This window comes from Numida meleagris, chromosome 6, assembly GCF_002078875.1.
Source record: "Numida meleagris isolate 19003 breed g44 Domestic line chromosome 6, NumMel1.0, whole genome shotgun sequence".
Taxonomy (NCBI): Eukaryota; Metazoa; Chordata; class Aves; order Galliformes; family Numididae; genus Numida; species Numida meleagris.
Window position 1 is genome coordinate 40,371,528 of NC_034414.1, and position 27,578 is coordinate 40,399,105.

General features: G+C 50.6%; 2 protein-coding genes across 9 annotated transcripts; one reads left to right on the plus strand and one right to left on the minus strand.

Annotated features, from left to right (window-relative positions):
* AHSA1 (activator of HSP90 ATPase activity 1) lies at positions 125 to 6,338 on the plus strand. The gene is made up of 9 exons (XM_021403947.1): positions 125 to 301; positions 404 to 594; positions 746 to 828; positions 1,177 to 1,294; positions 2,869 to 2,957; positions 3,796 to 3,930; positions 4,582 to 4,683; positions 5,214 to 5,265; positions 5,683 to 6,338. Exons 1-9 carry the CDS (start codon positions 222 to 224, stop codon positions 5,853 to 5,855), a joined length of 1,023 nt encoding a protein of 340 aa, XP_021259622.1. The 5' UTR covers positions 125 to 221; the 3' UTR covers positions 5,856 to 6,338.
* ISM2 (isthmin 2) lies at positions 2,139 to 27,546 on the minus strand. Of its 8 annotated transcripts, XR_002440959.1 has the most exons (9): positions 27,020 to 27,543; positions 17,859 to 18,119; positions 17,139 to 17,502; positions 16,598 to 16,738; positions 15,770 to 15,847; positions 14,618 to 15,344; positions 10,168 to 10,330; positions 4,483 to 4,621; positions 2,139 to 2,461 (listed from the first exon to the last, which is right to left on the minus strand). XR_002440959.1 is itself a non-coding variant. In XM_021403942.1 (6 exons), exons 1-6 carry the CDS (start codon positions 27,152 to 27,154, stop codon positions 14,827 to 14,829), a joined length of 1,491 nt encoding a protein of 496 aa, XP_021259617.1. In that variant the 5' UTR covers positions 27,155 to 27,546; the 3' UTR covers positions 11,828 to 14,826. The 8 variants fall into 8 exon arrangements, 5 of the variants coding, with proteins under 5 accessions (XP_021259617.1, XP_021259616.1, XP_021259620.1 ...); XR_002440958.1 differs by lacking the exon at positions 2,139 to 2,461 and having other exon boundaries at positions 4,140 to 4,621; XR_002440960.1 differs by lacking the exons at positions 2,139 to 2,461; positions 10,168 to 10,330 and having other exon boundaries at positions 4,140 to 4,621.

Below are 27,578 nucleotides of genomic sequence, written 5' to 3' on the forward strand. Positions count from 1 at the left end.
GTTGTGGGCTGCGGTGTGGCAGCGGAGCTCGGGGCGGCCGCGGGGCCGGCTCCGGGAACCGCGGAGCCGGGGCTGCAGCGCCCGGCGGAACCGAGAAGCTAGCCGGGGGCGCCGGGGGAGGCGCCGGAAGGGACCGTGCCGGTGCCGGAAGCCGGGAGGTGGCGCGGGGCCGGCGGTTCTAGCAGTTTCCACGGGCGGTCGGAGAGGCGGCTGCGGTCCCGATGGCCAAGTGGGGGGAGGGCGACCCGCGCTGGATCGTGGAGCAGCGGGCGGACGCCACCAACGTCAACAACTGGCACTGGTGAGCGGACGCGCCGGGAGGACCCGCGGGCTGCGCGGGGCCGCGGGGGGTAGGAGGGCCGAGGCCCGGCGCGGGGCCTCACGTTGGCCGCTGTTCTCTTAGGACGGAGCGGGATGCGTCCAACTGGTCCACGGAGCGGCTGAAGGCCCTCCTCCTGCCCGTCAGGGTGGAGGGCGAGGAGGGGGCCTGCGAGGTGACCGAAGTGAGCAAGCTGGACGGGGAGGCCTCCATCAACAACCGCAAGGGAAAACTCATCTTCTTCTACGAGTGGGCTATCAAGCTGGCCTGGACGGGTGAGTGGTGGCAGCTGCTCTTAGTTCAAGGTCGGTTCAAGTGGGAGATGACGGTTCCTTAAAAAGCGCTGTGCCGTGATACGATGCAAGGTGGTGCATAGAACGGCTGGAGTAAGAAGTGTTAATCTGAATGAAATCGTTGTCGTTGCAGGCACCTCGACCACAGGAGTGAAATACAAAGGTTACGTGGAGATTCCTAATCTCTCAGATGAGAATGACATTGATGAAGTGGAGGTAAGCCTAGCTGCAGGCCAGTACTGCTGAGTGCCCCTCTGATTTAGGGGGAATTCACGGAATGTGACTCTTTTCCATAGAAACTTTGGATATTAGAGACTGCTAAAGTTATGTTGTAGCTTTGTCTGATGAATTCCAGTCTTCTAGTTGTACAGGATCCATAGGATATGAAATTTTTTAGGCAGATGTGCATGTTAATGTAGGCTGACGGTAGGTGAAGTGAAAGACTTGAAAGCTGTGCTGCTGTTTGTGAGAGCTTAGCTGAAGTTTATGTGTGATGTTGAATAAAGCACTAAAAGGATTGTGCAGATATAGGTTTGTTAACTGGCACCTATCCTTCTTGTTTAGATCCTTGTCAGCCTTGCTAAAGATGAGCCTGACACTAACTTGAAGATGCTGATGAAACGAGAGGGTACAAAAAAAATCAGAGATGCAATAAAAACTTACATCAGCACTCTCAAAACAGGTATGTGAGAAGAAGAGAGTTGTAAGACCTGTATGTGTTAGCGTTGAGTTTAAAGAGAGGAGGGAATACCAGTTCCTCACCTCATCTCCTCAGGAAGATGTCTGTGCAACAGCAGTTATCTCTCTGTCTCTTTTGGAAGCGGTTAGCATTTGACAAGATCTGCTGCTGTCTGTGGGCACTGTAGCACAATCCAGAAATACTGTCTTCTGGGGTAATCCAACAATTAACAGTGTTTTTTAACTGTCCTTTGTGTATTGAAGCTCAGTGATAGAGGAAAATGAAGCCAGTAAGATGTGTTTGCTACCACGGTGATGCAGAATATTGCCTACTACATGTGGCACAATCTGACCTTCATCTTTCTGTCTCCCTTCAAAGATGGCCTTTTCTCTTTTGCCACACTGCTAAAGGCAGCTAGTGCTATTTGGGTTTGGGAAAAACTGACAACTTGAAATCGCTCTGCAGCCTTTGCTGGTGTCAGTGAGTGAGCTGTCTCAGGATTTGGAACAAAACATCTCTTTAGAATATAAACTTCTGATTCCAGCAGTGTGCTTTGGTTGAGTTCAGCTGTGCTCTCTAGTATGGGCTGGAAACGCTGAAGTTCCTTTTATAACTGTTTTACTATCTTATGCCACAGACTTTTGTCATTCAAGTTCTGTTCTGTTCAAACCACCACTGGTTGCTGTTCTTCCTGGCTCATGTTTCTGTATCCTTGGATATTAAGTTTGTTTGTAAGTTGAAAGGTGCGCTCATCGAAAAGATGAGGACATTGTTTGGAAAGATAAATTCATATGATCTTGTGGGCTGGAATAAAGAATAGTTGGTGGGAAATAAGTAGTGCAGCACACGAGGTTATACAGTCTTTAATAAAATTCTGATATACGATGGAATTTTGCCAGTGTGAACAGATGAAGAGGAAGGAGTGAGCCAACTGTTCTATAGCTGGTAAAGGCAGAAGTGATAAAGCTATATAAAAAGCAAACATGATGGTGAAAGAGGCTTGAAATTTCTAGTGGAGCTGCAGAAGTACTGCTGGACAGGGCTCTGTTTGGACCTCCCCTGGGTTCCTGGGTGTATTATCCTATTGCTTAAAAAGATAAATTGAAGATGGAGTTGGAAGTAACTTGATTCTGTACTGCAGTGATCTGAGAAAGGGAAAGACGGTGTGGCCTGTAAAGGAATGGAAAAGTATGATTTGTTTAGGTCACGATAAAAGTATTTGAAATCTGGTTGGTGTTTGTATTGGAGAGAGTTAAAAAGCAATGTGAGTGCAAGGCTAACCTTGATATGAAAATAACGTGTAAGATGGTGAACGTTTAGGCTAGTTTTAGGAAGGAAGCTCCTAACTGCTACTGTAGGCTGGTTTTGTTATAACCTTTGGTAGGAAGTAGTGGGTGCAACACAAGACCTGTTTGCTTTGTATTTGTTTTTATTTCTTTTTACTGGTTTCAGGGTGTGGGTGATAGCAAAAGTGGGGCAGAAACCAGGAAGGCCTTTTCAGTTATGTATTTCAAAGAACAGATAAAAGGTTTGCTTGATGTTTTATTAGTTTCATGAGCACGTTTCTGTCTTTCCAGAATTCACCCAGGGCATGATATTGCCCACAGTGAATGGTGAACATATGGAAACAACACCTCAGGTGGCACCTAAAGTGAAAGACAGCAAGGTAAATAAAACTGTGCAGATGTGCATTTGGAACTCTGACAAATGCATGCATATTAGATACTGGGGCTTACAAGAGCATCTTCTCCAGTTCTGTCAATGGTTTACGGGCGTTCGGCCCAGTTCTGTGACGAATGGGACGGGGGGACCCACGGGCCCATGCCCCGGGAAAAGGGAAAAAGGGGAAAAGGGTAAGGAGATGGCCCTGAGAGCAAAGAACAGCGGCAACAATCTGAGGAGAAACAAACTAATTTACTAAATAAGATATCAGAATGCAAGACAACACACTATGATACAATATAATTACAATTTACGCTGATAAATCCAATACAGAGAGAAAGAATGTCCAAAGTCAGGGTAGGCCTTACTCTACTACCGATGATAAAACGTCTGGAGAGCGAGGTGCTGCCAGGACGAGAGGCGGGTGGAAAAAAGGGACGAGGTCTCGTGATCTGCAAGTTTTTATCTTTTCCTTCTGGCTGGAAATGGTCACAGAGGAGCAAAGTACCCTGGGGAATGTAGTAGTCCTTCTCTTCCGAGAACCAGGTACATACGCTACATGATGTTATGATGTGGAGTACCAATAACCGAAAATCACAAAACCACGACAAGTTCATAGGATATGTACTCAGAAACTAGCAGTCTGTGGTGCAGGCCTTTTGCCATTTGCAGCACATGATATTTCTTCATTCAAGCAGACTGATAAATCTGCTTTTTGTACTCAAGTAAGATATTGCATCTTTTCCCAAGGGCTTTGCTTTTCTCTTGGATACATGACTGCTTGTTGAGGTTTTGGAGAAAAAAGTATGAGTGTGTTCCAGTTTTGTTTGTTGTTTTGCTAGACGGCTGCTAGCAGCAGTACTGCCACAGCACAGTCCAAGTCCATAGGAGTCAAGATCCCTACATGTAAGATCAACTTGAAGGACACATTCTTAACATCTCCTGAGGAGCTCTACCGAGTATTCGTTACTCAAGAGGTAACTGGCTCATTCTGAGAACTGTTTGCTGCACATAGGAGGTTGTTCCTAAGAAGCTTTTTAAGGCATTCTGTTGGACACTCATAATCCGTGAGAATGGAATAATAAAGCTGGTCTGCAGAGCAGTTGCTTAAAGCTCGTGTGTGCATTTCTTCACACAGTTGACAAGAGTGGATTAATGCCATCCAGAAGCCAGTTCCAAACTGCTGTCAGCACCTATCTGTAGGTGTATCCCTTACTGCCTGTGATCAGATCTCTTGGGATTTAAATTTGAGTGCTTTTTGATATTTTTTTTTTGTTTGCTTTTTACTTTTAAGTTTAGGTATTATCAAAGCCTAATTATGGAATAGATTCCTCTCCCTTACATACTCTTATGTAAAATACATAGTAGCTTTGTATCGTTATTTAAACAGTCTTAGTTTTCAATTTCCCCTACTTTTGAAAATAAAATAAAGGTTTGTCTGAGGAATTCAACAAAGTTAATCAAATTGTGGTTTAGAGAACTAGTGCATAGAACCTTTTGTCTTTCTTTGGTGAAGAACTTACTCTTACCTCTTCCAGAAGTTTTGTAGCTAGATGGGAGGTATTAGGCCACAATTTTGCAAGCAGATAACGTCAAGTAATCCAGGTCTCTTCCTGAATTCTTTTCAGATGGTCCAAGCTTTCACCCACGCACATGCAGCCCTGGAGGCTGATAAAGGAGGCAAGTTTCAGTTGCTGGATGGCAGTGTCACAGGAGAGTTCGTTGACCTAGTAAGTACTAACTAATGCAGCTGCGTCTTGCTTTGGGGCAGCCTTTGTGTTTTTGAAGAAGCAATTTTGCGATAGTCATTCGATTTGCTAGTCACGAATCCCTAGCTGTTACCTGGTAGTCTCCTGTAATTGCTGTGGCTACTGAAGAGCTCCTTATAGTATGGGTCTGTGTAAGGGACTTAAATATGGGGAGAAAATCTGTCATCCAGTCCTGCATCTGTCCTGTCTTTGTGTGATTTTAATTATTTATTGAGGGTGAGAGATGTGTTAATTGTAGTAACTGACCCTTTTCCTCTTTAGTCCTCCTATCATTAAATTCTTCTGGGCTAAGTTCTTGTACTTACTTGCTTCAGCCTGGCCTACCTTCCTGGAAAACGGGTGGAAAGAAAAGGCCACTTAAAGTCAGGCTGTGGTGTTCTCAGGGGACTCTTTAAAAGACTTCAGATCAAGCACAGTTATGGTCGTTTTCAATTAGACTGCAGAATTTGCAAAAAAATATTTATTCTCAATCTCTTTTTCTGTTTTTTAAGGTTCCTGAGAAGCAACTTGTTATGAAATGGAGATTTAAGTCTTGGCCAGCTGGTAAGTAGTCCAAATTGGACTATGGTATTACAGCTCTAGCCTGTGTTTGAAGAATTCCAGCCCTGCTTGCCACACTTCACTCTGAAGAGTGACCAGGGTGTCTTAGCCAGGTTCATATCCTACACTGCCAAGTCATAGTCATGAGCTACTACCAAAGCAGCAGCTGGGGATTAGAACGATGAAGTAGCAGCTTCAGCTTGCTTGGCTGTGGCTGCAACTGCTTTGAACCCCATGAAAATGGAGATCTCTCCAACCTCCCTTTGTAAGGAAGGCCTGCAGCTGTCGTAAATAGATCCTTCTTGGAAGGATCCCGAGAAGTCTATAAGTGGTGCTTTGCAAGAGGAGGAGCAGAGCAGCTCCTCAGGACATGATATACTGTACTGCACCCTGCTGACAGGTTTGTTTTGTTTCCTTTAGGGCACTTCGCAACAATTACCTTGAATTTCACTGACAAAGGTGGTGAGACAGAGGTGTGCTTGGAAGGCAAGGGAATTCCTGCCAGTGAGGAGGAGAGAACAAAGCAAGGCTGGCAGCGCTACTACTTTGAGGGCATTAAACAGACATTTGGCTATGGTGCCCGCTTGTTTTAATAATGGTTGTTGGGAAGACGCTGCCTGAAGACTCTGCCACGTGGACTGATTAATTTCTCACCTCTCCCTTTCTAATCTTGGCCCTGCTGCTGGGTAGAGTGGGATGACAGGTGATGAGGAAAGCCATTGAGCAGCACCACTTTCAGTCCCTCACTGCTTCATGCATGTCTCGTGCTGCAGGGGATTCTCTTACATGTACATACTTCTATTGCTAAATAAACCTAACTTAAAAAAACACCGCGTACTTGTGTCCTCGGGTAGGCTTAAGTTCAAAGGTTTTGTGGCCAGACTGAGGGAGCGTTCTGTCTGGAAATACACTGATCAATGAGGATTGTTGATCCCAATGTGATTTACTTCTCATTTCTGGATGAGTGGAGGGCAGGAGCTCAGTGCAGTTTTTAGTCTGAGCAGCTGCTTGTTTTCTCTCTGCTTATGATCTGTTAATAAATGTTTCAAAGCCTTGCCGTTTTTGAAGGGATCTAAGATCCTGTTAAAGCCGTGCCTCTCTTCCCTTGCACATGCCTCTCTTTACACAGTCCTCTCATGCACTTACACCAGCCCGCTCTATGGAAATGCCAATCATTTGGTAGTGTAGTGACTACTGGGTGTCCAAGAAAATCAGCAGACCGCTGCTGGGGAAACTCCCACCTACAAAATAGTTCCAGCAAGGGTCAGCTACCTCCAAGAACTTCAGTCCAAAACAGACTGTAGGCTCTCGGTGGGGGTGGCATTTATTCCCCTAAAATAAAAAAGGTGCAATTCTTCTGGCTGACCCCACTTCAGCTGTTGCTTCTGTGGGGGAGGAAGAGAAAACCGCTGGCTTGTTCTCTTCTGCTGGTACTGTTTGTTCTCAGAGTTGTCTCCTACAGCACATAACCAGGTTTGGGGGAAGAGGAGAGATGAGTTCTGCTTGGAAGCGTCAATGCTTAACTGTTAGGGTGACTTTTTCTCGCATTGTTCTGAAGTAATTATTTTATGGTATAGTGCTTAGGAACATCAAGAGCGCGATAGGAATCTGAATTCTGTATGACTGAAAAGGAAGTTGTAGGAAGGACCAGCCACTTGCACAGAGGGTAAGGCTTCCCTGTGTCCATGTTCCCTCGATGTGCTCTTGAAGGCCATCTGGCTGAGAAAGGTGCTGCAGGTATTTTCCTGGGATTCACGCACATGGATGAGCTTTTGTGTCTTGTAGGCTGCAAGAGGCTGATGTGGTGGTATACGTGCACTTATGTTACTGCATAGCACGTGTTTGTGTTTAGACAATCCTGGGCTGAAACATGGGAATGTAAGAAACATGGGCTAGTGAGTCTGCTCACAGAGAAGATGAGAGCTTTGATAAGAGAAGAGCCAAATTATACGAAAACATAGAAGATGAACTCATTCTAAGTTAAACTAAACCCAATACTCGAACTGCACTGTCCTGGCAGTGCTTGGGCTGCTGGCCACGCTGTGGCAGCAGTGCTGCTGACTGCGGGGTCTTGCTGATACAGCTGAGCAAGGGCAGCAGAAGGCAGGCTGAGCTAATCACCTGCTGCTGGAAAACTAGGAAGTGGGACAGGAAGGCGGCTGAAGTGGAATTTTAATTGCCTTCCTTTCATCACAAACAGGGTTTACTTTGGGCATCCTGCTGCTACTCTAATAGGACACGCTTTGGCCTCAGCCAGCAGCCCATGAGCATGAGGCTCACAGGCTCTGGGTTTTGCTCAAAGGCTGTCTGAGGGCTTGTCCTCCAGCAGAACTGACAGCCAAGTTACACTGGTGCTGCCCCAGCTGGCTCCACGCCCCTCGGGCTGGCAACCCCCACAGGACAGGTAGCCAGGCTGGGGCTGTTCTTCACAACACAGTGCATGAAATTCAACCACCCCCGAAGGAAAGCTTGTTCTAAAACATCAGGCTACAAGCTAGCGCTCAGGTGGAGGGACAGAAAGTATCAAGGATTTGGTCACTGTGACAGGGCCCAGCAGTGGCAATGCCTTAGAGTACTGCTGCTGAGCCTCACTCTACTCCTTCCGTGCTGGTGTAAGTCTGCCTGTTCTCAGCAAATCATCCACCTGTCCATCTAAAGTTGACATCTGGTGCAGCCATACAGATGCTAACAAGGTGCCCTAGACCTTTGCTGTGCTTGGAAGTGTTAGGAGATCCCGACACAGTTTGCGGACTCTCAGCTATTTGGGGGAGGGAGGGAGAGGTATGTAAGATGAGGAACAAAAGCGAGTTCATATTCCCATGCCCAGAGGTTCTTCAAGAATCTAAAATGACACAAGCTAAGAGGGAAAGTCTTGTGAATGGAATAATAATAATAAAACAACCAGAAATCATAAGTAAGCAGTGAATTTTTCACAGCAACGAGAGGTCAGAGATAGATGCTAAATGGCCATGCAGTTGTGAGGCAATGGAGAACATGAATAAGGAACATCCATCAAGTGAACGAAGATGGGGTCCCAACCAATGGGACTTTGGTCTCTGAAGACATTTGGTGAATTCTGGAACGTCTTGCACCTGGTGATAGCGTGCCACTAATAGTTTACATGGATTCAGAACAAGAGTGGACAAATGTATGGAAGAAAAAAACTGCTGAGGGCTATTAAACAAAACATCCATCACATCTGGCCTGAGAAGTCTCCTGGCCACCAGCTGCTGGCAGCAGGGAAAGTATCTCAGGGAAGCAGCAACACGCCTGCCCTTCCCTTTGCTCTTTCTTTCTAGTCATTGGCTGTTGGCTACCATCAGAGGCTGGATGCTGGTTTTGGCAGATCTGTGTTGTTACTAGCAAGAGCCAAATGGACCAGGAAAGGCCTAGTAGAACCCTAATGACCCCAGTACATTTCAGTACTGAAGTTAATACAGCTGATAAAAGTCTGAAATAATTTACACCACCACCAGTGCTATAGTCCTTACAAGACATGTTTGGAGTTGAAAATGTTCTTGACTAAATCAAAAAGTGATTTGGGAGAAAACAAACACACATGCATTTGACCTTATTGAAATGCAAAGCTTTGCACTGGGGCAGGAACAACCTGTAACATGCGTACAGGGGGAAGTGACAGACTTGGAGCACGTCTGTGAAATATGTTTAATCTGGGTAGGTTATGGTGAATTCTCAAGACAGAAGAGAACAAAAGCTGCCTGAGCAGGCCGCTGTCTGTAGGCTCTGTGAATCTTTCCACACAGCATTAAGACAGCTCCAGCACTACAGCTTTATTCTGAGCCTGCACACTTCAAGCAAGACATGGCTTACATGGAGAAAGTCCAGCGGTGGGCAACAAGAATGAGTGCAGCTTCGGAGGAAAACCTGGCAGACAGCATTTGTTTAGTCTGGAGATGAGAAGATAGAGGAGCAAGTCAGGGGAAGAGGGATTGCAGTGATAAAAGTCTGCAAATATGTGAGAGGTAGGAGCAAATAAGGAAATAATATGCTCTCTGTGACCGCTACAGATAAGATGCAACAGGCTTAAAGCAAGAAGGATTTAGGTTGGCTGCTAGGAAAATGTGACTCCCTGCAAGAACAGTAAAGCCGAGGGATACAGTGGCCCCTCCACCTCTGGAGAGCTTTAAGATCGGGGAGAGAGGGACCCATCAGCAAGGGATGATTTACTCACATCCCCATGGTGGGGCTATGTGATTTCTGGAGACCCCATATAAATCCATTATCTGTGGTCCACCACTCCGGGTGCAAAGGCCATGACGCCTGGGGGAGGCCTTTCTCCTGGTGCCTCAGAGACCCCATGGTGGTCCCACCAAGTGCTGCTCAGCTCCCAGAACCAGTGCCTGCAGGACAGCCCAGCAGGGCCTGCTGGGGCAGGGTGTGCTGGTAGGGATCAGACCACCTGGGGGACCCTGTGTGAGGAGCTGGCAAGGCAGGGCTGTGGTCCATACTGCCAGGCCCTGTGCGGGGTGAGAAGAATAGCTGACATACCTTCAAGGATCTGGAACAAAGGAGTGGCCAGGCCCCACCAGCTGGGCTCATCTCCGGCATTTCTGAGGGGCAGCTGGCTGCTGCCTGGCAGGGGAAGGAGGGTGAGAAATTCCTTTCCTGATTTCAAACATGGGGGCCCATCTTCTGTGGCATGACGTGTCACTACAGTGAGGTCCCTTTGCAGGCTAGAATGCTTGATTTCTGCCTGGAAGGGTATTTTTTCCATCTCCAGAGGCTCAGATTGAAGTCAAGGCCCAAGGACTATCATCACAACCACACTTTGCTGTGTTCCAGGCTAAGGCCCTGGGCTGCTCCACTCAGCTGCACATCGGGTGCCAGGGAAGTGGTGTAGCTGAGCCACACCCTGGGCTGCCAAACTGGGATGGGACAACTCACCGGGTTGAGAAGTGGTGTGTGTAGAGCAGTGGCCAAAAACACAGCTTGAAACTGCTGCAGACTGTGGTCTCAGGTGGCATCTCCAGTCCTGGTGCTTCCTTTCCTCACCTGCAGAGCTGGGGCAGTAATTCTTCCTGTTTCACATCCTTTTCCTGTGGGATTTCTGTAGGACAGAGTTTTGGAGCAGGGCTCAGCATCACAGGGACCTCATCTGACAAATAAATACATGTTGTACGCAGCAGTAACTCCTAACGGCCACTCCAGGGGCAGAATGACTTTGTGCTGTTTCTCCTGCAGAGCTAAGCTCACCCTGCTACCCTGAGTCGGGTTCCAGGCAATGGTGGCTTTGATGTGCAGAAGACCAGTGGGAGCTCAGTGTGATGGAGCACCCTTTGCATGGTGGAACTGCCTGCAGCCCCCAGACAGAGGCCAGTGATGGCGCCAGGCAGCTGCAGAGCAGAGCCACCCACTGCAGTCCCAGATAAACTCTGACAGATGCGCAGCCAACACAAGGCAAAAGGAGCAAGAGAGAGGGAGGGAAAACAGCTGGAAATAATGAGAGCTTGCTTAGAAGTGGTCACAATTTATGCAGCAAATTAACAGCCACAAAAAGTTGTGATCCCTGGAAAGCTTTGCTAATCCTTCTGCTAACATTAGCTTTTGGCCGTGGAGCTTGTTTGCCAAATCAGCTTTCCAGCTGGGGAGATGCTAGTTTTTTCTCATCTGCTCTCATGCACAACACCTGTTATAAGCAGGGTGCTCCTGTAAGGTCTGAGTGTGGAATAAAACCTGGCATTAGGGTGGAGGCACATGTAGTGCACATCCCAGCAGACCCCAATGGTCTTGTAGGAGATTTCCATCCTCCTGAGCAGAATTTCAATTCTTGTGGCCCTCCCCTAGCATCCCTTTGCCTCCCATTCTGCGTTCCTGTCTTTCTCTGTTATTGCTATTAGTTGAACTTCATCAGTATCTTACAGCTCCTTAGTACTCACGGCATGACAGAGAAAGGCCATGTCCCACCAAGCTCTGACATCAGCCAAGCCAGGAGATGGGGAAGGAGAGGTAAGTGAATAGACATGTGCAAAAGTGCCAAAAGTGGGGGGACACATGAACAACGTCTCTCTCTACAGTCAATTTACACCCGTATGCATGCACATACACAGCCCCTGTCTACCAGCATCACCCACCCCTTTTGTTTAGCTACCACAGTTGTCACACACAATAAATACTGCACGTGAAGGAACTACATAACATAACATGCTGGGGATGGACAATGCTTGGAAAGAACGTGAGCCCTGAACCTTCTGCACCATTACACAGTTCAAGCTGTCAGGATTTGAATCACAGTTATGAAAGAAATCCAAAGTGTCCTGGTTTGCATCCTTCTGCTTCACCACTTCCTTATTGGAATTGGGTCAGGAAAATCAGATTCCTTTGAGCATTTGTGATCAACTGGAAACTGCTGTTCACATCATTCAGAAGCATCTGCATGCACCTCTGCTATTGAAATGTGCTCAACACCACTACATAAACATAATAAGGAAGTAAAGCGACCAGGTTCCTGCAACACACCAGCTCAGTGTCGTCCCACTCAGATAGAACAAAACGTTCTAACAGTGTATGCTTCAGTCCCAACTGAATGACATCAGCAACACACACATACATAAAGTGCTTTATTGCAGTGTCAGAATAAAGAATTCTCTATGAAATTTTGTAGAAATAAATTTCATATATATTATATATTAAAAAAAAACCCAACACAATAAACGTATGGAGTGGAAGGTAAGAGATTCATCACTTAAATAGCAGTGGGATGGACAGAGTCTTTGATGGCATATAAAAATAAACGCTTGCTTGATGTCTACTTTTCTTATGGTGCTCTACAAAGCCTCCTGGTGTGTAAGGTGCTCATGTGAGGGAGAAACACCACTGCTGCATTTCTCCTACTCCAGTTCATGCCTGTATCTTCCAATCCACAGAGGCAGCCAGGCAGAGTAGCCACTTGGCTTCCAATCAGATTTTAGTAGGGGCTTAATGCAATAAATGTTTCTACTTGCCCTTGGATGGGAACTGCATTTATTGCAGAAATTATAGTTTCTTTTTTGAGGGTTAGGCTGCTTGATATCCTCAGTATAAACATGGGAGGGTGCAACACCTGGCTAACAGTCCTTATTAGGACTGCTGCCTCAGAGAACAGTGAAACAAATTGGCTGCATTATCAAAAGTCTCTTTCAAGAAAGACTATTTGCAGAGGTCCCCCTTCCATGCACAGGTCCAATACTGTCCACCAGGAGCATACAGTTGTTTGTATTAGTTGTCTTATGGGAATTAAATTCTTCTGAAACAGAAGGCAGCAAGCTCATTCTCCCACAGCTCAGCACTCAATTTGTTTGCTTCCAGTACTAACACTTCCATATCTGTCAGTGAGCCTCCTTGCACATGTCTCAGGGTCCCAGAACTAACCTGCCCGATCACTGTCATCCCCTCTGGACCACTTCCTTATGAATTACCTCTTCATAGGAAGCTAGGGAGCAAACAACCACTTCAGGTAGGGAGCATGTAGTGGTGATGAAAATTCACCATGGTCTGAGACTCCATCCATGCCTGTTGGTTGCATCTTTCTCCTTACTCTTTACATGCCTGCCATCTTAAGACTGCATGCCTTTTGGAAAATGGACTGTGTCTGCCTACATTTTGATGGCACCTATAACTGGGGTCTCTGGATCCAAGTGTGGAAAAATAGCTAAATAATTCAGTGATAACTTCATTAATACTTTTGTTTTACCAGCAATGAAGTTCTATCTACTGATGTCTATGGATGCAATATTCCACTAGTAACTGAGGCAAGAGGATCAAGAGACACTCAACTTGTGTAAGACAGTCCTAGAAAGACTCCTCAAAGAGCTACCTGACTATGGGTGTTCACTCATTCTGGAGAAGGCTCTTGAAATTAGGACAGAACTAGCACAGGATGGTCAACTTGAGGCCATCCGAACCTAGACAGACATCTTTTGGTCTGACAGTGTTCTGCAAAAGGACATGGAGTAACCAACTGCCCTAGCTGAAATCTCTAGTTCAGAAATGACTCCAGCCTTCTTCCTGTTTGCTTGAATTGCTCTTTTATTTCCTCTGATGCGTAAGATTTGCTAAATGAAAGTTGAGAACCGTTTCAGCCAGGTTCAACTACTGAATGTCCAGAGATCAAGGTGCTCAGCCTAGTTTTCCTGTGGGAAGTTCAGGATCTCTAGAGTTCCCAAAAACGTGATGGGAGAAGCTGCCAAGAACCTGTGTAAAACTAAAAAAAAAAAAATAAAACCGGCAAGACCGAAGTGGCCATGGATAGTGTCGCGATTTGCAGACACCATGTATTGACACTATTGACATGTTTCTTCCTCATTTGGAGCTGTGTCTGCTTGTCCAGCAAAGCAGCAAGCCTGGAGAGTAGCAGGATGCAACCCGGACATGCTTCTCTGGGTTGCCTCTTGGTGAGGGTCTAGGCAAATGCTACATGGAGAATGTATTCAGAAAGACAAGAGATGAGCAGCAAACTAGAAAGGGCAACACTGCATGCGCCTAGTGGTGATTTGTCCTCATCACCATGGGGAACTTAGCTCAGAACTCTTTGCTCCTCCTTCAGCAACAGCACCAAGTAGTGTCTTGGCTGCCATGGGTGGGAAATGTGGGACATTCTATGCTGGGCCATATTGGTTTCCAAGCACTGAAGCCCGCTGGGGAGCCACCAGGGATCTGAGACAGAGCAGGACTGGTGATGGAACTCGCACAGGTGCAGACAGCTTGCTCCCCAAGCACTGAGGTAGAGAGGCTGCAATGCAGACCTGTGCGGTTCTCCTGTGAAGAACTACTTCAATGGTCCACCTCTCTCATGCTTTGGCACTGAGTGCTCCCTTTAGCAGCCAAAACCACAGAGATAAGGTGATCTTGCCACAGAAGCCCATGCGGCCATTCACCCCCCTGCCCCACATACACTCACTAATCCATAAAACCTTGTTAAGCCTCCACCCTTTCCTTCCCAATTGGGAATGCAAACAGCCAAGGCGAGGAGAGGCTCCATTCTACATACATGCTGGGACAGCCCCATCCCTTCAAGGAGGATGATCCCCCCTTGTAGAAGAGGAGAGCATGTGCCAGGGCAGGCACATCAACAGGACCAGGGCAGGCTGCAGCCAGCCAGCTCCTCAGATGCAGCATGACACCAACGGGAACTGAGGCCACTCCACGCTGCAGATGCTCACTCACAGCTTGCACTGCAAGACCGTGGAGGAGACCTTAGAAGAAGTACAAGGGAGCAGCCCCTTTTCCCCTGACACTAGCCCCTGCCTCTCCCCTGCACCCTGGCTCTGCACTGCCCAAAAAGGAGCGGTGGTAGGGGACCTGCCCCAGGTGGCGCAGCTGGGGTGACATAGTGACAACCTCCTGCGCCCTCACAAACCTGGTGGGAGCTGAGACGCCCCGCTGAGACGATGAGACCCCGCTCCACTTGGCCCCATGAGGAGCCCACCAACAGGGCTGGGGCTCAGCAGTGCTCCCAAGGGAAGGCAGCACAAGCATTGGCTCCAGCCCTCGCAGGATTGGTCAAGGCAGGATCTGTTAGCGGCCAGATGCACTGTGGCCCCATGTCTCCTCCCAGCACAGCTGTGGCTAGTACTCCTTGGCCTCCTGTAGCTGGGAGAGGTACTCCTCCTCAGCCGGGTTCTCCGCACACTGCTGCCCATTGTTGGGTGGTCGGACGGCATGGTACCGGCTCCAGTCACCCTTGCAGAGGATCCAGGGCAACATGTCAACCTTGTAGTGTAGCTCTGGGGAGAACTCGGTGCTGATGAGGTTGGGGACGCCAGCACCCTTCCCCCGGGTGATGAGGCGGGTGTGCTCATCGTAGCAGCAGTGCTGGGCTGCCAGTGTCGTGCTGTCAAGGGAGAGCATGGAGCGCAGGCAGAAGCGTGCTGTTGGCTTGTAGATGTCCAGGCGCTCCTTGGGGCCGCTGGCATCCCGCCAGCGGAAGCTCTTGCCCTGTCGCTCGTCCTGCAGGTTGACAGCACTGTAAACAGCCTCCAGCGGGTAGGAGCAGGGACAGCTGGGCAGGTCTGTCAGCACCTTGCTGAGGTACTTGGTGAGGAAGTCACTCTTGCAGTTCAGCCACTTCTCACAGCTGTCCACATCTAGAAGAGAGGCAGCAAAAGGGTGAAGGCACAAGCACTTCTCCTTGCCCTGTCACTGCCTGTCCACAAAATTTCCAGCTCCCACAAAACTTGGTAGAAGCCACCAGGCTCCTTGGAGGGGAAAGACAGCAGCATCCCGCTATGGCGGAGCTACAGGAGGGTGGGCTGCAGGCCGGCTTCAACCACTGCATGCCATGGAGTAGGATCGCTTTCATCATATCCTACCTGGCTGTGGGAGTCACTGGGTGTCCCATAATTGCTGGCAATACAACACAGCTGAGGCTGCACGTGGCAACGAAAGGAGTGACGTTTGGACACCAGACCAGGGAGCCTTTGGCACAGCCCTCCCCACCAGCTGCATCTTCCCACAGGGTTTTGTATGAAAGCACCTAGGCCCCCAGCATGAGGATGAGGCGGAAGCTGACCTGAGTTGAACAGCTCCGTGGTGTTGTCACTTCTGAAAGGAGTCTCCTCTGTAGGGAAGACTATTTCTCCCTCTGCTCCTTAAGAAGGGGAAAAAAAACCAAAGAATCACAGAATGGCTTAGGTTGGAGGGGACCGTAAAGATCATCCAATTCCAACCCCCTGCTGTGGGCAGGGTTGCCAAACACTAAATCAGGCTGCCCAGGATCCCACCCAACCTCGCCTTGAATGCTTCCAGAGATGGGTTGAACTTCCAGAAAAGGAAGACAGGCTTTTTTTCCTCCAAGAGGGCACCTCTCCTTCCACTGCTTTGGTGACATGGCCCTGCACCTGCACGAGGAAGACATGCAAGACGAACGGGGCCACAAGAGGCTAGGCACAGGGACTATGCAAATCTCAATGCATGGAGCTGGCTCTCTGTAAATCTCAGGATTAGGTTTCAGGCTCCCTGTGAGACAGGTGTGAGGAGTTATGCAGGGAGCTGGGGTCTCAATCCACCATCCCTACACTTTACACAACTGCCTGTGGCACCATGAGGCCAAACCTCTTAAACCATGAGCAATCCCCTGGATAAGAGGGACTCGGCACTTGAAACCTGAGAGGGCTGTCAAAATTGTGGCCCACACATGGATTTTGGGTTCAAGGGTCCCCTCACTGGCCTGTTTGCAAGGAGTGTCCCTGCCTCGAGAGCAGCCTGCTCTCTGTGCCCTTTTCCCTCCCCATGTTGGCAGCAGGCCCAGCCTGCCCAGCAGCAGCAGTGGGGGGACCAGCCCATGTTGGTGGAACAGTGCCCCAACAGTACTTGAGCACAAGGATGGCCAAAGGCTCACCAGGGCAGCGTGGCAGGTCGCAGGTTCTTGACTCTGTTGCTGTGCAGGCATAGCCACAGGACCGGGTCCTCTTCTGGTTGCCGCTGCCACAGGTGATGCTGCAAGGGGACCATGGGCTCCATTCCTCCTCATCTTCATAGTCTGCATGTGGCACAGGACAGGCAGAGAGGGATGAACCTTGCAGAAAGCCTCAGGAGGAAGGAGCCAGCAGCCACTCCAGATATTCCTCAGCTCTGCCCTGTTCCTGAGACACCATTTACAGGGACACAGGGCCACCTGCGGTGCCTAGACACGTGATGCCCAGAGCCAACCCTGCCCTCACTGGCAGCCCTCAAGCAAAGGCTCTCACTCTCACAGAGTTGCTCATGGCCACTGAGACCCAGCCAGGGATCACTGCCCATCCCCCACCTCCCTGGTGCTCAGGGTCCTCTGTGCGTGGATGCTCACTCCACTGTGAGACAGGGCTGTGGGTGCGCTGGGCAGGGGAGGACAGTGCCGGTCTGCAGGGCAGCTGCTGCTGACCATGCTCAAGAGGACTCACCATAATTATATTTTTCCTTAAAGATCCAGTTCTTCTGACCAGGCCACCGCTGCTCCCAGTCATCTCCTACTCCACTGAGCATGGACTCTTCCTCCTCATACTCTGCAGTGTAATCTTCTTCCTCTTCTTCATCCTCATCCTCCTCATCTTCCTCCTCCTCCTCTCTGTCCCCTACATCCATATTGTCATCCTCGTCCTCCTCCTCTTCCTCCTCGTTGGGGTCAGTGTATTCCCAGAAAAGAGGCCAGAAGAGGTCCTTGTGGGACAGCCACTCAGAGGACGTCAAGGACCAGTCATTGCTTGTTTCCTTCAACAAGTCCATCTCCATTTCAGCCTGAGGATCATCCACCACTTCAATGGTTACCTGGAAGCCAGATACAAGGGAGAGTAGTGAGCCACGGCATGGTCAATGGCCTGGCTGTGGGATGTCCTCTGGCATAAGGACTGCCTGAGGCCATAGCTGCTTTGGTTTACAGGACTATGAGCACAAGAGATCTTATCATTTGGAGGGACTAAGCAGGGTCAGAGAGAAAGGTGCTGTTTGTGGCAACACAGCAGGCTGGCCAAGGGAGCCCCTCAGAAAGTGAGGTGCTATTTGCACCTGAGAGATTTGCCAAGATACCAAGACACACAGCCACATAAAGCAATAGAAAGCTGCTCTTGAAAGTTTTTCTGTTAGGGAATCAAACAGTCTGCATCCCCCCCAGCCCCACTTCTCACCTGAATGTTGGGATTCTGGGAGCTCAGGTCAACGTTGGCCAGCCCTGGCAAGCTCTGCAGGTCCAGCACGAAGGGCAGGCTCTCCTCCCGGCCAGCACCACTGGGCTGGCGCAGCATCGGGCTCCTCACAGTTTGCTGAGCGGCCCCGCGGCGGCGGTGGCGCCGTGGGCCTGCCTGCCCGCTGCGCCGCAGGCCCCGTGCCCTGCCTGATGGTGGCAGCTCCTCATCCCCAGCCGCACGGGGGTTTGAAGAGGCAGAGACCTGCAGGAGGAAGAGGCAGTGAAGAGGCAGAGACCTGCAGGAGGAAGAGGCAGTGAGGATGGCCCCCCTCTCACCCAGCCATCTTCTGAGGGTGGCTGCTGCCCAGAGAAGCAGGATCTGCTCTTCCGTGCTGAACAGTTCCCCTGCCTCATCCCACTGCAGCATGGAGCAGAACAATGATTAACAATTAATTAACACCAAGAGACCTGGACTGCTGGGACCTCACTGCACTCAGGCAGCCTACAGGTCTGCTCAGGCTGTGCTCCCATCCCATCAACCACTCTCTCTTTGCATGTCTCTGCTGCCCCACTGCCGGTGCCACCCGGTGTTCCACTCCTTGTTCTCCCTTTTTGGCTGTTTCTTGGTTCCTGGCAATGGATAACAGCAACAGTTGCTCATGAGCAGAGAGCTGCCAGAGCTCACGGGAGGGGATTTACAAGGTCGAATACTTCACCAGGAGAAATCACTCTGTGTATCCCTACTACTGCAGATGACTTAAACCTAAATCCGTGTTGCTTTAAGTGACTGAGATTTAAGATGGTGCCCAAAGACTACTGCAAGGAGGAAACAGAACTGTTGATATAACCAAACTGCCTTACTTCCTTGGGAAGAATGCCCAGCCAAATATGACAAAGCAAACAACCTGTATGCACTGCCAGTGACTGCTGCTGCCACCTCAGTGACACACAGAGCTCTGCTGCCCAGCTCTGCATGGCCTGGCAGGAGGGGGCAGGGATCCTCAGCTGCCACACTGCCAGGTTGACCCTGTGTCTGCATGGTCCTCACCTCTGCACTGGCATGGAAGGGTGCTAATCAGAGGGATGAAATTGGAGATGGGAACAACTGGCAAAGTCCAATCGTGGCATGGGTTTCCCTGGGAATTTCCCCAGGGCCCTGCAGCCCCATACTGGGCACAGAGGTGACCAAAGCTCCAGCAGCTCTGCCAGCGGCATCTATTTCTGGCTGCCTGGCTGAAACCCCCCTTTGTTCCCAAGCTCTCGCCCTCCACGCCAGCTCAGACGAGAGTGGCGGGATTAACGATGAGAGCGGCATGCCCCTCCCCATGGGGGATGCAGAGAGGCATTTCTACCTGCAATTAGAGCCAGATGGTTTGGAGAAGGACTCCCCTCCCTTTCATCCTGATCACTGGAGCACTTCAAAGGCAGCTGGAGCTCGGCCAGGCTCTCATGAGCACACACAGCCTGTCCCCAGCCCTGTGCCCACACATCAAAGCCTGCATCCCCCTCCCCATCCCCGGGGGAGGGAAAAGAGCAGCAGGGACACTGCTGGTCCCTTGGCTGCTGACCAGAGTGGGCTGGGTGCAGAGAAGAGCCTATAACAGACTTCACCAGATGGGTCCAGAAGAGCACCCCGCTGCCCCTCCTTGAGGCGTCCAGCCCCTGCCAGGGAGATGGGGAAGGCTGGCCACGGCCTTGCGTGCTTGGCAAGCACTGGCCACACGGCACTGCCTGCAGCACTGGGCCTGCTCCCAGCTGTGTGTGCTGAATGCAGCCCCTGGGCACAGCACAGCCAGCAGCCCTGAGACACTGACTCTTGTGCATAATTTGCAACAAGCTTAATGGGGCTGGATAAGCTCCTTTCACAGAGGATCCAAATTTAATACACATACATGGAAACGAAGGTCTCTAGCAATGAGATCTGAGCTCACCCAAGGACATCACAGCGACTGAGCCAGGAACAGACTCCGAGTCTCCAAACTTACACTCAGTGCCTAATTCAGATTTTACGCCCAAACAAGCTCAAGAAATTCAGAGTACTGTTCCCACAGGGAAAATGTAAAAGTGTCACAGAAGAGAGGGCTGGGGGAGCGTTACTGGGCAGACAGAGCTCCCCCTGCTCCCAGATCCTATGGGGACACAAAAGCCCCTGCGTGTGTCTGCCTGGGTGGCCCCCACAGGTGACTCGTGAAAAGAAGACCTTGCCTGTTTGCAGCTAAAACAATCCTGTTTACAGAGCCTTTGCATGGGATTTCTGCATGAGGTCATATCCAGCTTGTCCCCTCTAACCCAAACCTGGCCATCAGTAAAACGCAGCAAACCCAGTTGTTGGCAGCTCCCATCTCCTTCTACCATTGGGAGAGCAAGTTTGCCTCCATGCATCAGAAATGGAGAACACAGTGCCTGGAAGCCATCTGTGTCTCCTGGCCACTGCCCAGCTCCAGCCTTCCTCTGTGACCAGCTTGGACTAGCAAAGGAAAAAACAAACCGGGAACTGCCACAGCCCAGCGCCAGCTCCTCCTCTGTCCACACGATGCCCACAGTGATGTCTTACCTGGCTGGGAAAGAAATAGCATGTGGTTCCATTTGTGAACACTGTGCTCAGGCTGAAGGCTATGAAATCCAAGAGGCAGATCACACTTGCCTTCCTACCAGCCCTTCCCGTATAATCCTGGCTCTCCCATGTGTAGGGTCACCTAAACACCTCAGGGCACAAACTCAGCAAAGACATTAGGAAGTGGAAGGAACCTGTCAGCAATTCACCCCAGTGTCACACACATTTTGTACCTAACAGGGGTGACAGGGTATATGGAAAAGGCATGGGGAAAGGCCACACATTTTTAATAGAGATTAAAACTTGATATCTTCCCATTTCTAGTCCAGACACTTCTATGAAAGTTACTTGGAAATCTGAAAATGATGAAGAGAACAGCTGCAAAACAGTTCCGGGGGATGGAAAGATTTTTCCAGTGAGAGATTTGTACAATTCATTTGTCAGGTTAAAAAGATAAAGCAATCACTTGATTTCCTGGTTGTTTAAGGAAACAATCCATCAAGCACCAGCGACTCTAATCCAGAACAGAAACACATAATAGGAACCAATGTTTGTGAGTCAAAGCCAGACAAATTCAGCTGAAAAATAAGGATCATGCTTTGACACCGTAGGTGACTAACCACAGGAACAAGCTAACAAGAAAAGAGGCTGTGTCTCTTGTGGAGACAGCCCAGCACAAGGTACTGGCTCAGACATACATACAGCATCTGTGCTAGGGAAGAATTTTGGCAATCTATTTCTTCTGGTCTTAAAATCTGCAACTTGGCTACAAACTCTCTGTGACTCTGAACTAACACTGTGTTAAAAAAAAGCAGTTTAAAACTTGAAAGGATCAGCAGATCATTCCTCATGCTAGGCTGTCCTATGACAAAACTTGGCTGCTACCTGTATCACCAATACGTGTCCTCCCAGCAGCATCTCCATAGGAGCTAAAAGCTGCCAGGGCTCTGCACACAAACCCAGTGGCAGCACTCCTTGCACCTCCATGCATTGCTGAGCAGAGCTGCTCTTCATTACCAGTACAAACCCAAGCCAAGCACACTCCAGTCAACTCCTGGGGGCAAAGCATCGGAAGAGCCTGTGCATCGGCACTTAGAGGATGCCATTTCTGTCTGCTCCTCTCCCAAGCCAGTCAGTGGGAACATAAACTCATTTAGTTTGAAATCTATGCACGTGAGAGTCAGGTGAGAGGCAACATTCAGGCTATGCTTAAGGTTAACACTGCAGTGAAGAAAATGATACATTTGCTAAAAGCTGGTGTGGTACTGTGGGCTATAATTATAAGGAATGCTTTTTTGTTGCTTAACCATTACTGATTGTGTTGTTTCCTTTAAACAGTTTTACCATGTTGTACTGAAACAAGAATGCAACCACAAGAAATATTAATCTTTTCCTGAACAGAGCTGAGTCTACACAATTGTCTTCCTACTCTTTCCTTCAACTTCTCTCCGACTTTTTAACATTCATCTAGTGCTTTGTTGCAAACCTGACTGCTCACGAACCTGCGAAGTACCAAACAGAGATGGGAATTTTCTTTTTTTGACAGATGAGCTCCTGATGATCAGACACCTTCAGCTCTTGCTCTTCTTCCACGCTGGCTACGTTCCTGCCAGCACAGGGGCTGTGGTGCAAGTAAAGCATGGGACCGAGACCTCCCAGCTGCTCTACTTGCCTGTCCGCCTAAGGATCAACTCATGTGAATTCTTTTTTTTGGTTTTGTTTTGTTAAATAATGACACAAGCAACACCCTTTATGTTCTAGGAGAGCACTGTAAGTGCTCGTGGATCAGATGAGGCACTTGGTTATCACTCTGGTCTGGGAAGATCCTGTTTTTAATGGACCTGTAGGAGCTGGCTGCAAACAGGGCCATGCAGATAATTATTATACCTCCATGACTATAATTTTCACAGTTATCAAAATACTTCAGACTATAAGGAAACACTCTCCTAAATGGCCACAGCCCAGTTGTTCCTAGGAGGGAGCTGCAGGAGGCAGCATCAAAGGCTTCCTCACATCCCCCATTTATTGTCACAATGTGGCAACTGCAATCTTAGAACTCTTCCCAAGGTCTGGGACGGGATTGTCTCTGAAGCAGAGCCAGCCCCAGCAGGGCAGACACCTCAGCATGGAGAAACAGCCTGCAGCGCTGTGAGGAGCAAGGACACGGTGTGGCTGCATGCAGGACCAAATGGGGCCAGCAGAATGTCCAGGGGCACAGCCAAGGTGTCCCCGCAGCATCTGAGGCCTCGAGCCTTCCTTGCACTGAAGGACTGTGCTCACAGGCCAGCCCCGGTAGGCCACGCTGAGGGCAGGTGCACCTCGCCCAGATGGGTCCCCCAGACCCCACTGCCGCCTGGCTGGACAGATGCAGGGACAGAGCGCAGCAGTGGGAGTGGGACCAGGGCCCCTCGAACCATGCAGAAGGGGGGACAGACAGAGCCATACCTTCTGGTCCTCTGAGGCAAACTCCTTGCTTGGGCACATGTTTTCTGTTAACATAGCTGAACCATAATATGCATAAGCTCTTAATGCATCTAACTGAGTTGCCGTTAACTTGTTGCTCCAGTAATCATTAACTTGTTCCAGCTAATGACATACATTTGTCAGCCTGAATACCGCAGCCCTCTGACTGCTCCAGCTGCTGCCTCCTCCACCACTGCAGCTCAGGCAAAACCCTGAGACCAAAACTCCCAAACAGAGCAGAGCAAGTGTCCATGTCCCTGTCCCTCCTCCCCATAGCCAATGCAACGCAATGCAGTTCCTGCCAAGTGGCCTGGAGTTCTTTCTCCCAAAGAGAGAACAGCCCTGTGTAATGATGGCTGCCATGGCTCAGGACATGCTCCTGGCTCATCTTGGGGCACCAGGGAGCAGCAAAGGCAGCAATAACCAGGAGGAATTTACTGTGCTTTGTTCCCTCTGAAGCCATGTCCTTCCCTGGGAGACAAATGCAATCCACAGCCAAGAGCTACCCAGGGCTGCTGGGCAGGTGGGTCACCATCCCTACAGTCTTCATCTCTAAGGTACTGAACAGCTCCTCAGATAAAACCCAGAGTCCTGCTGCACAGGGAAGGTACAGAAGCTGAGCAGCCCTGAGGCATGCCGTGCCTTGCAATGTTGACAGCTGGCCATGTAAAAGCATCTGACAGCCTAGTGAATGTTCCCCTCAAAAATGTTATATTAATAAAGAAGTACTTGCACTTTTACAAACTTCTGTCTGAAATGGAAGCTTTTTTACACAGAAGCACTGCTGCCACCCCTGTCCTGCCTCTTGGCTCCGGTGTTTCACTGAGCACTGAGACCGCAGCTGCCACATGCTTGGGAGCACTGAGCGGCCCAGCCTGCCTCACCCTGCCCATGGGGAAATGCCAGGTAGATGGTTTGGGAATCATTCTGTGTGGAAAAACATTTATTGATTCCATGGAAAGCAAAAGGCTCCTTTCTCCACTCCCTGACCCTAAGACACCGGTACGAAGTCCCAGGTGCATGCCCTACACCAGCTAACTCGGGTGTCACAGCTGGGCTCGAGGGGACTGTGGCTGGAGGCTCAACTGCCATCATCAGCCCTTAAGGTATGCAGGAGCCCAATACCATCCGCAGCGCTGAGCCCGAGCTCCAGCTGCTGAGGGGCAGTGGGGACTTTTGGTCCAGGCCAGCAGGAATGAAGGAGATGGGCGCACTCCTCAGGGCTCACCAGGAACAGCTGCTCTGCCAGGGAGGGCTGGGCGATGCAGTGGGGAGAGGTTTGCGCCTAATCCCCTCTCCCCCGTGTGCCCTTTGCAGGAACCCCTTTGATTCTGACTGTGGGGCCGCACAGCCCCGTCTGCACAGTGAGAAGGAAGGAGCCCCCGGTCGCGCAGCTCCCCTGCACCCAGCTCTCATTGTTTGTGCCCGACTCGGCCCCGGGGCGGGAGGGTTTTCAACTGTGTTGACTAAGATAATTTGGCACTTCTCAAAAGGAAATTTGCTACAAAGGGTAAAGTACCTCCCTGCGCACAAAGAATCCCTTTCAGGGCGGAAGGATGCTTCAGTGCACGTTTTGTGCCCGCAAATCCGACCTTCGCCAAGGACAAAGCCAGGGACAAGAACGCTTAATTGCTGAAGAAATGAAAAGGTAAAAAGCACATCCGCAGGCAGAGTGACTCTGCCACTGACACAGCCTGGCTGCTCGCGCCGTGACAGCAGTGGGGCTCCGGGGGCACAGTGCCACCCAGACCCCTCCTGTCCCCGCAGTGTCCCCACACAGCGTGCCAGCACTGCCAGGTGCCGGGGGACTTGGCTCATGGCCCGGCAGCTCCAGTCCTGCCACTTCCTTCCAGCACAGCCGACACACCTGGCCTGGGGCTCCCTCCTTCTGCTTGCAGCACCAGGCACACATCACCTGATGCCACACTTAATTCCATGTCCTCCTCCAGCCTGAGCACCCAGCTGCTTGTAATTTTGATCAGGACTGCCACAACTGTTTTAATCAGCAAGCAGAACATCTCGGTGTAGAACTCTGTTTCCCTCTGCTTCTCTCGCTGCTGAATGAGACCAGTAAATACCAAGTGCTGCTCTTGTTTCCTTACCTCCCCTGGGCCAGTTGCACCAGGTGCTTTGCAAACCCATGATGTGCAGCCAGCACAGCCCTTACACTGTTTGGCATTTCTTTTGTTGCCATCCTTTACCTCTCATCTGAGCAGCTTTCCTTGCAGCCTCAGACAGGGGAAGTCCAACAGCATGCACTTGGATCTCCATCTCATGGCATGGCCGTGCTGCAGGAGGCTTGCTGCCAGCACAGGGCTGGTGCTGCTGTTATGGGTACCTCTGCACACAGCTACACGCAGTGGCTGGCTGTATCGGAGAATGCAAGTTTGATCACTTCTAGAGCTTGCTTTCCTGTTGTGCTGGAGCATCGCTCATTTCATACTTCCTAGAAGAGCACTGGAACTGATTTATATCAGTCAGAAAGAATCCAAACATCTACCAACAATGCTCAAAGCCAATATTTTGGAATCCAGGGAGTTTATCAAAACATATTTTGCATTTAAACCTCCTGACTTCAGAAACAAACAAGGCATTAAGCAATGTGACGAGCTATCCACAGGGACACGAGCTCTTCTCAGCATTCTGTTACCCAAACCTGGAGTGTTACAAGCGAGCTGGGGGCACCGCGGTGAGCTGTGGAGCCGCCCACGTCTGGCTGCAAGGCAGCCAGCCTGCAGGAGAAAACCCTGCTGGTCACTGCATGCTGCTTTGGAGCCCGCACACCTCCTGAAACACGACCAAAGAGACAGACAATTGGTAGATGTCTTCCCTTGTTAGATTTTCAGGCATGGTTTGGAAGAAAGTGTTCTCTCTTTTCAACTGCTAAAGAGATTGAACATAAAGTATTCTCACCGCATCTGTGGCTTATGCTGGACTCAGAGTAAGTAGGACAAAGCTTTTCTGCACGGTATCACAGCGGAGAGAAAGCAAATGTGAGCACTCAATCCATTTGTAAGGGCTGAAGTGAGGCGTCCCTGTTGGGGTGCAGGACCTGGGACACGCCAACGAGGCTGCACCCATAAAGCATGCTTTCCCTCTGTCCTTCCTGCAACTAAAAGTCTCTAACTCAAAAATGTGATGATAACCTTATAATTTTTCTGAATTGTTTTAGCATAGAAGGGCAACTCAGGCTCAGCAGAGATTACAAAAAAATCCCATTTAAATTTTAACGGAGGAAAAATGTTTGCTTTATTTAAAGATGTTTAATTAGAATAAGTCAGCGCTCCGTAATTGTTTAATCACTGTGGCTGTCCATCTGCCCCGCTCTGTCACTTCTGTTTTTCTCCTGCGGGCCCCTCTGTCCTGCCCACATCTGCAGGGCATTACCCACAGTGTAACCAATACTCCAGATGTGGCGGCCCCGCTGCCATAGAGACCGGACCTATCGGCTCTGCAACACGAACCATCTGTGCCTATGACCCAAAATCACTCCGGCTTTCCTTAACCACCACGCTGCTGCGCTCGTGCTGTCTGCCGCAGCTCAGACCGGGCACGACTGCCCCCAGTTCACCACAGAATCATCACAGAATAGCTTGAGTTGGAAGGGACCCTGAAAGCTCACCTAGTCCAACTCCCTTGCAATGAACGCTCTTCCCCGCGTGCACCAGAAACAGAGGACTCCCTCTCAAAACGCGGTCCGTGTGCGTTAGTAGATACGGGACAACATCGGCCACCTTCTCCCCGCTGCGCTGCAGCGTGTGGGAGCGCAGATGGAGCCGGGAGGGCTCCGGTCTCCGTTCTCCGTCTCACCCCGACCCTCCGCTCTCAGCGCTCAGCCTGCTGGATGCCCGCGCTCCTGCAGGAAGCGGGACACGGGCTGCGCTGGGCGCGTGCTGCTGCGGTCCTCGGCGCAGCGCTCCCCATTCACGACCATCACGCGCCGTACCTGAGAGCCGCGCTCCTCGCCTTACCCCGCCGCGAACCGGGATACCCGCCAGCAGCCCCTGCAGCAGCAGTTCTCTCCGCCGCCGCCCGTACTCGCTGCTAGAAGGGACCGGCAGAGCCGCAGCACCGCGGGCCGGGCCGGGTTCCCGCTTCCCACCTGGGCCTCCGGGCCCCGCCCGTCAGCTTCGCTCCCCGCTCACCTCGGCCAGCTTAGAGCTCCTCTCCCGGGGCCCGCCGCGCTGCCTGCCGACGGGCAGCCCCCGCACGGCGGCCAGGAGCGCCGTCAGGAGGACGAAGCCGAGGACGAGCACCACCCTCCCGCCCGGCAGCGGCATCGCTCGTGACTGCCCAGCGCCGGGCACGGCGGCCCTCGGCGGGAGCGGGGAAACCAACCAGGAGGAAAAAAAGAGGGGAAAAAAAAAAAAAAAAGGGCGGAAAAAAAAAAAAAAAAGCAGAAGCGCAGCCGGGCACGCCGGGCTCCGCCGCCGCCGGGTCAGCCTGCCGGTGCCGCCGATGCTGAAGGGCAACTCTGAGAGCTCCGCAAGTGCGTGCGGGAGGGGGGAGGAGAGGGCTTCGGCTCCCCACCCCCTCCGGGCCCGCGGCACTCTGATTTCTTCCTCTTCTCCTCCTCCCCCCACCGGAGTCACTCCCCGGGGCCGCCGCTCCTCTGGCGACGCCGCGCGCCGCAGCACCGCCGCCCGTCGCGGGACGGCTCCGGGCCGGGCCCCGCCGCGCCCCCACCCCTGCCCGTGCTCCGCT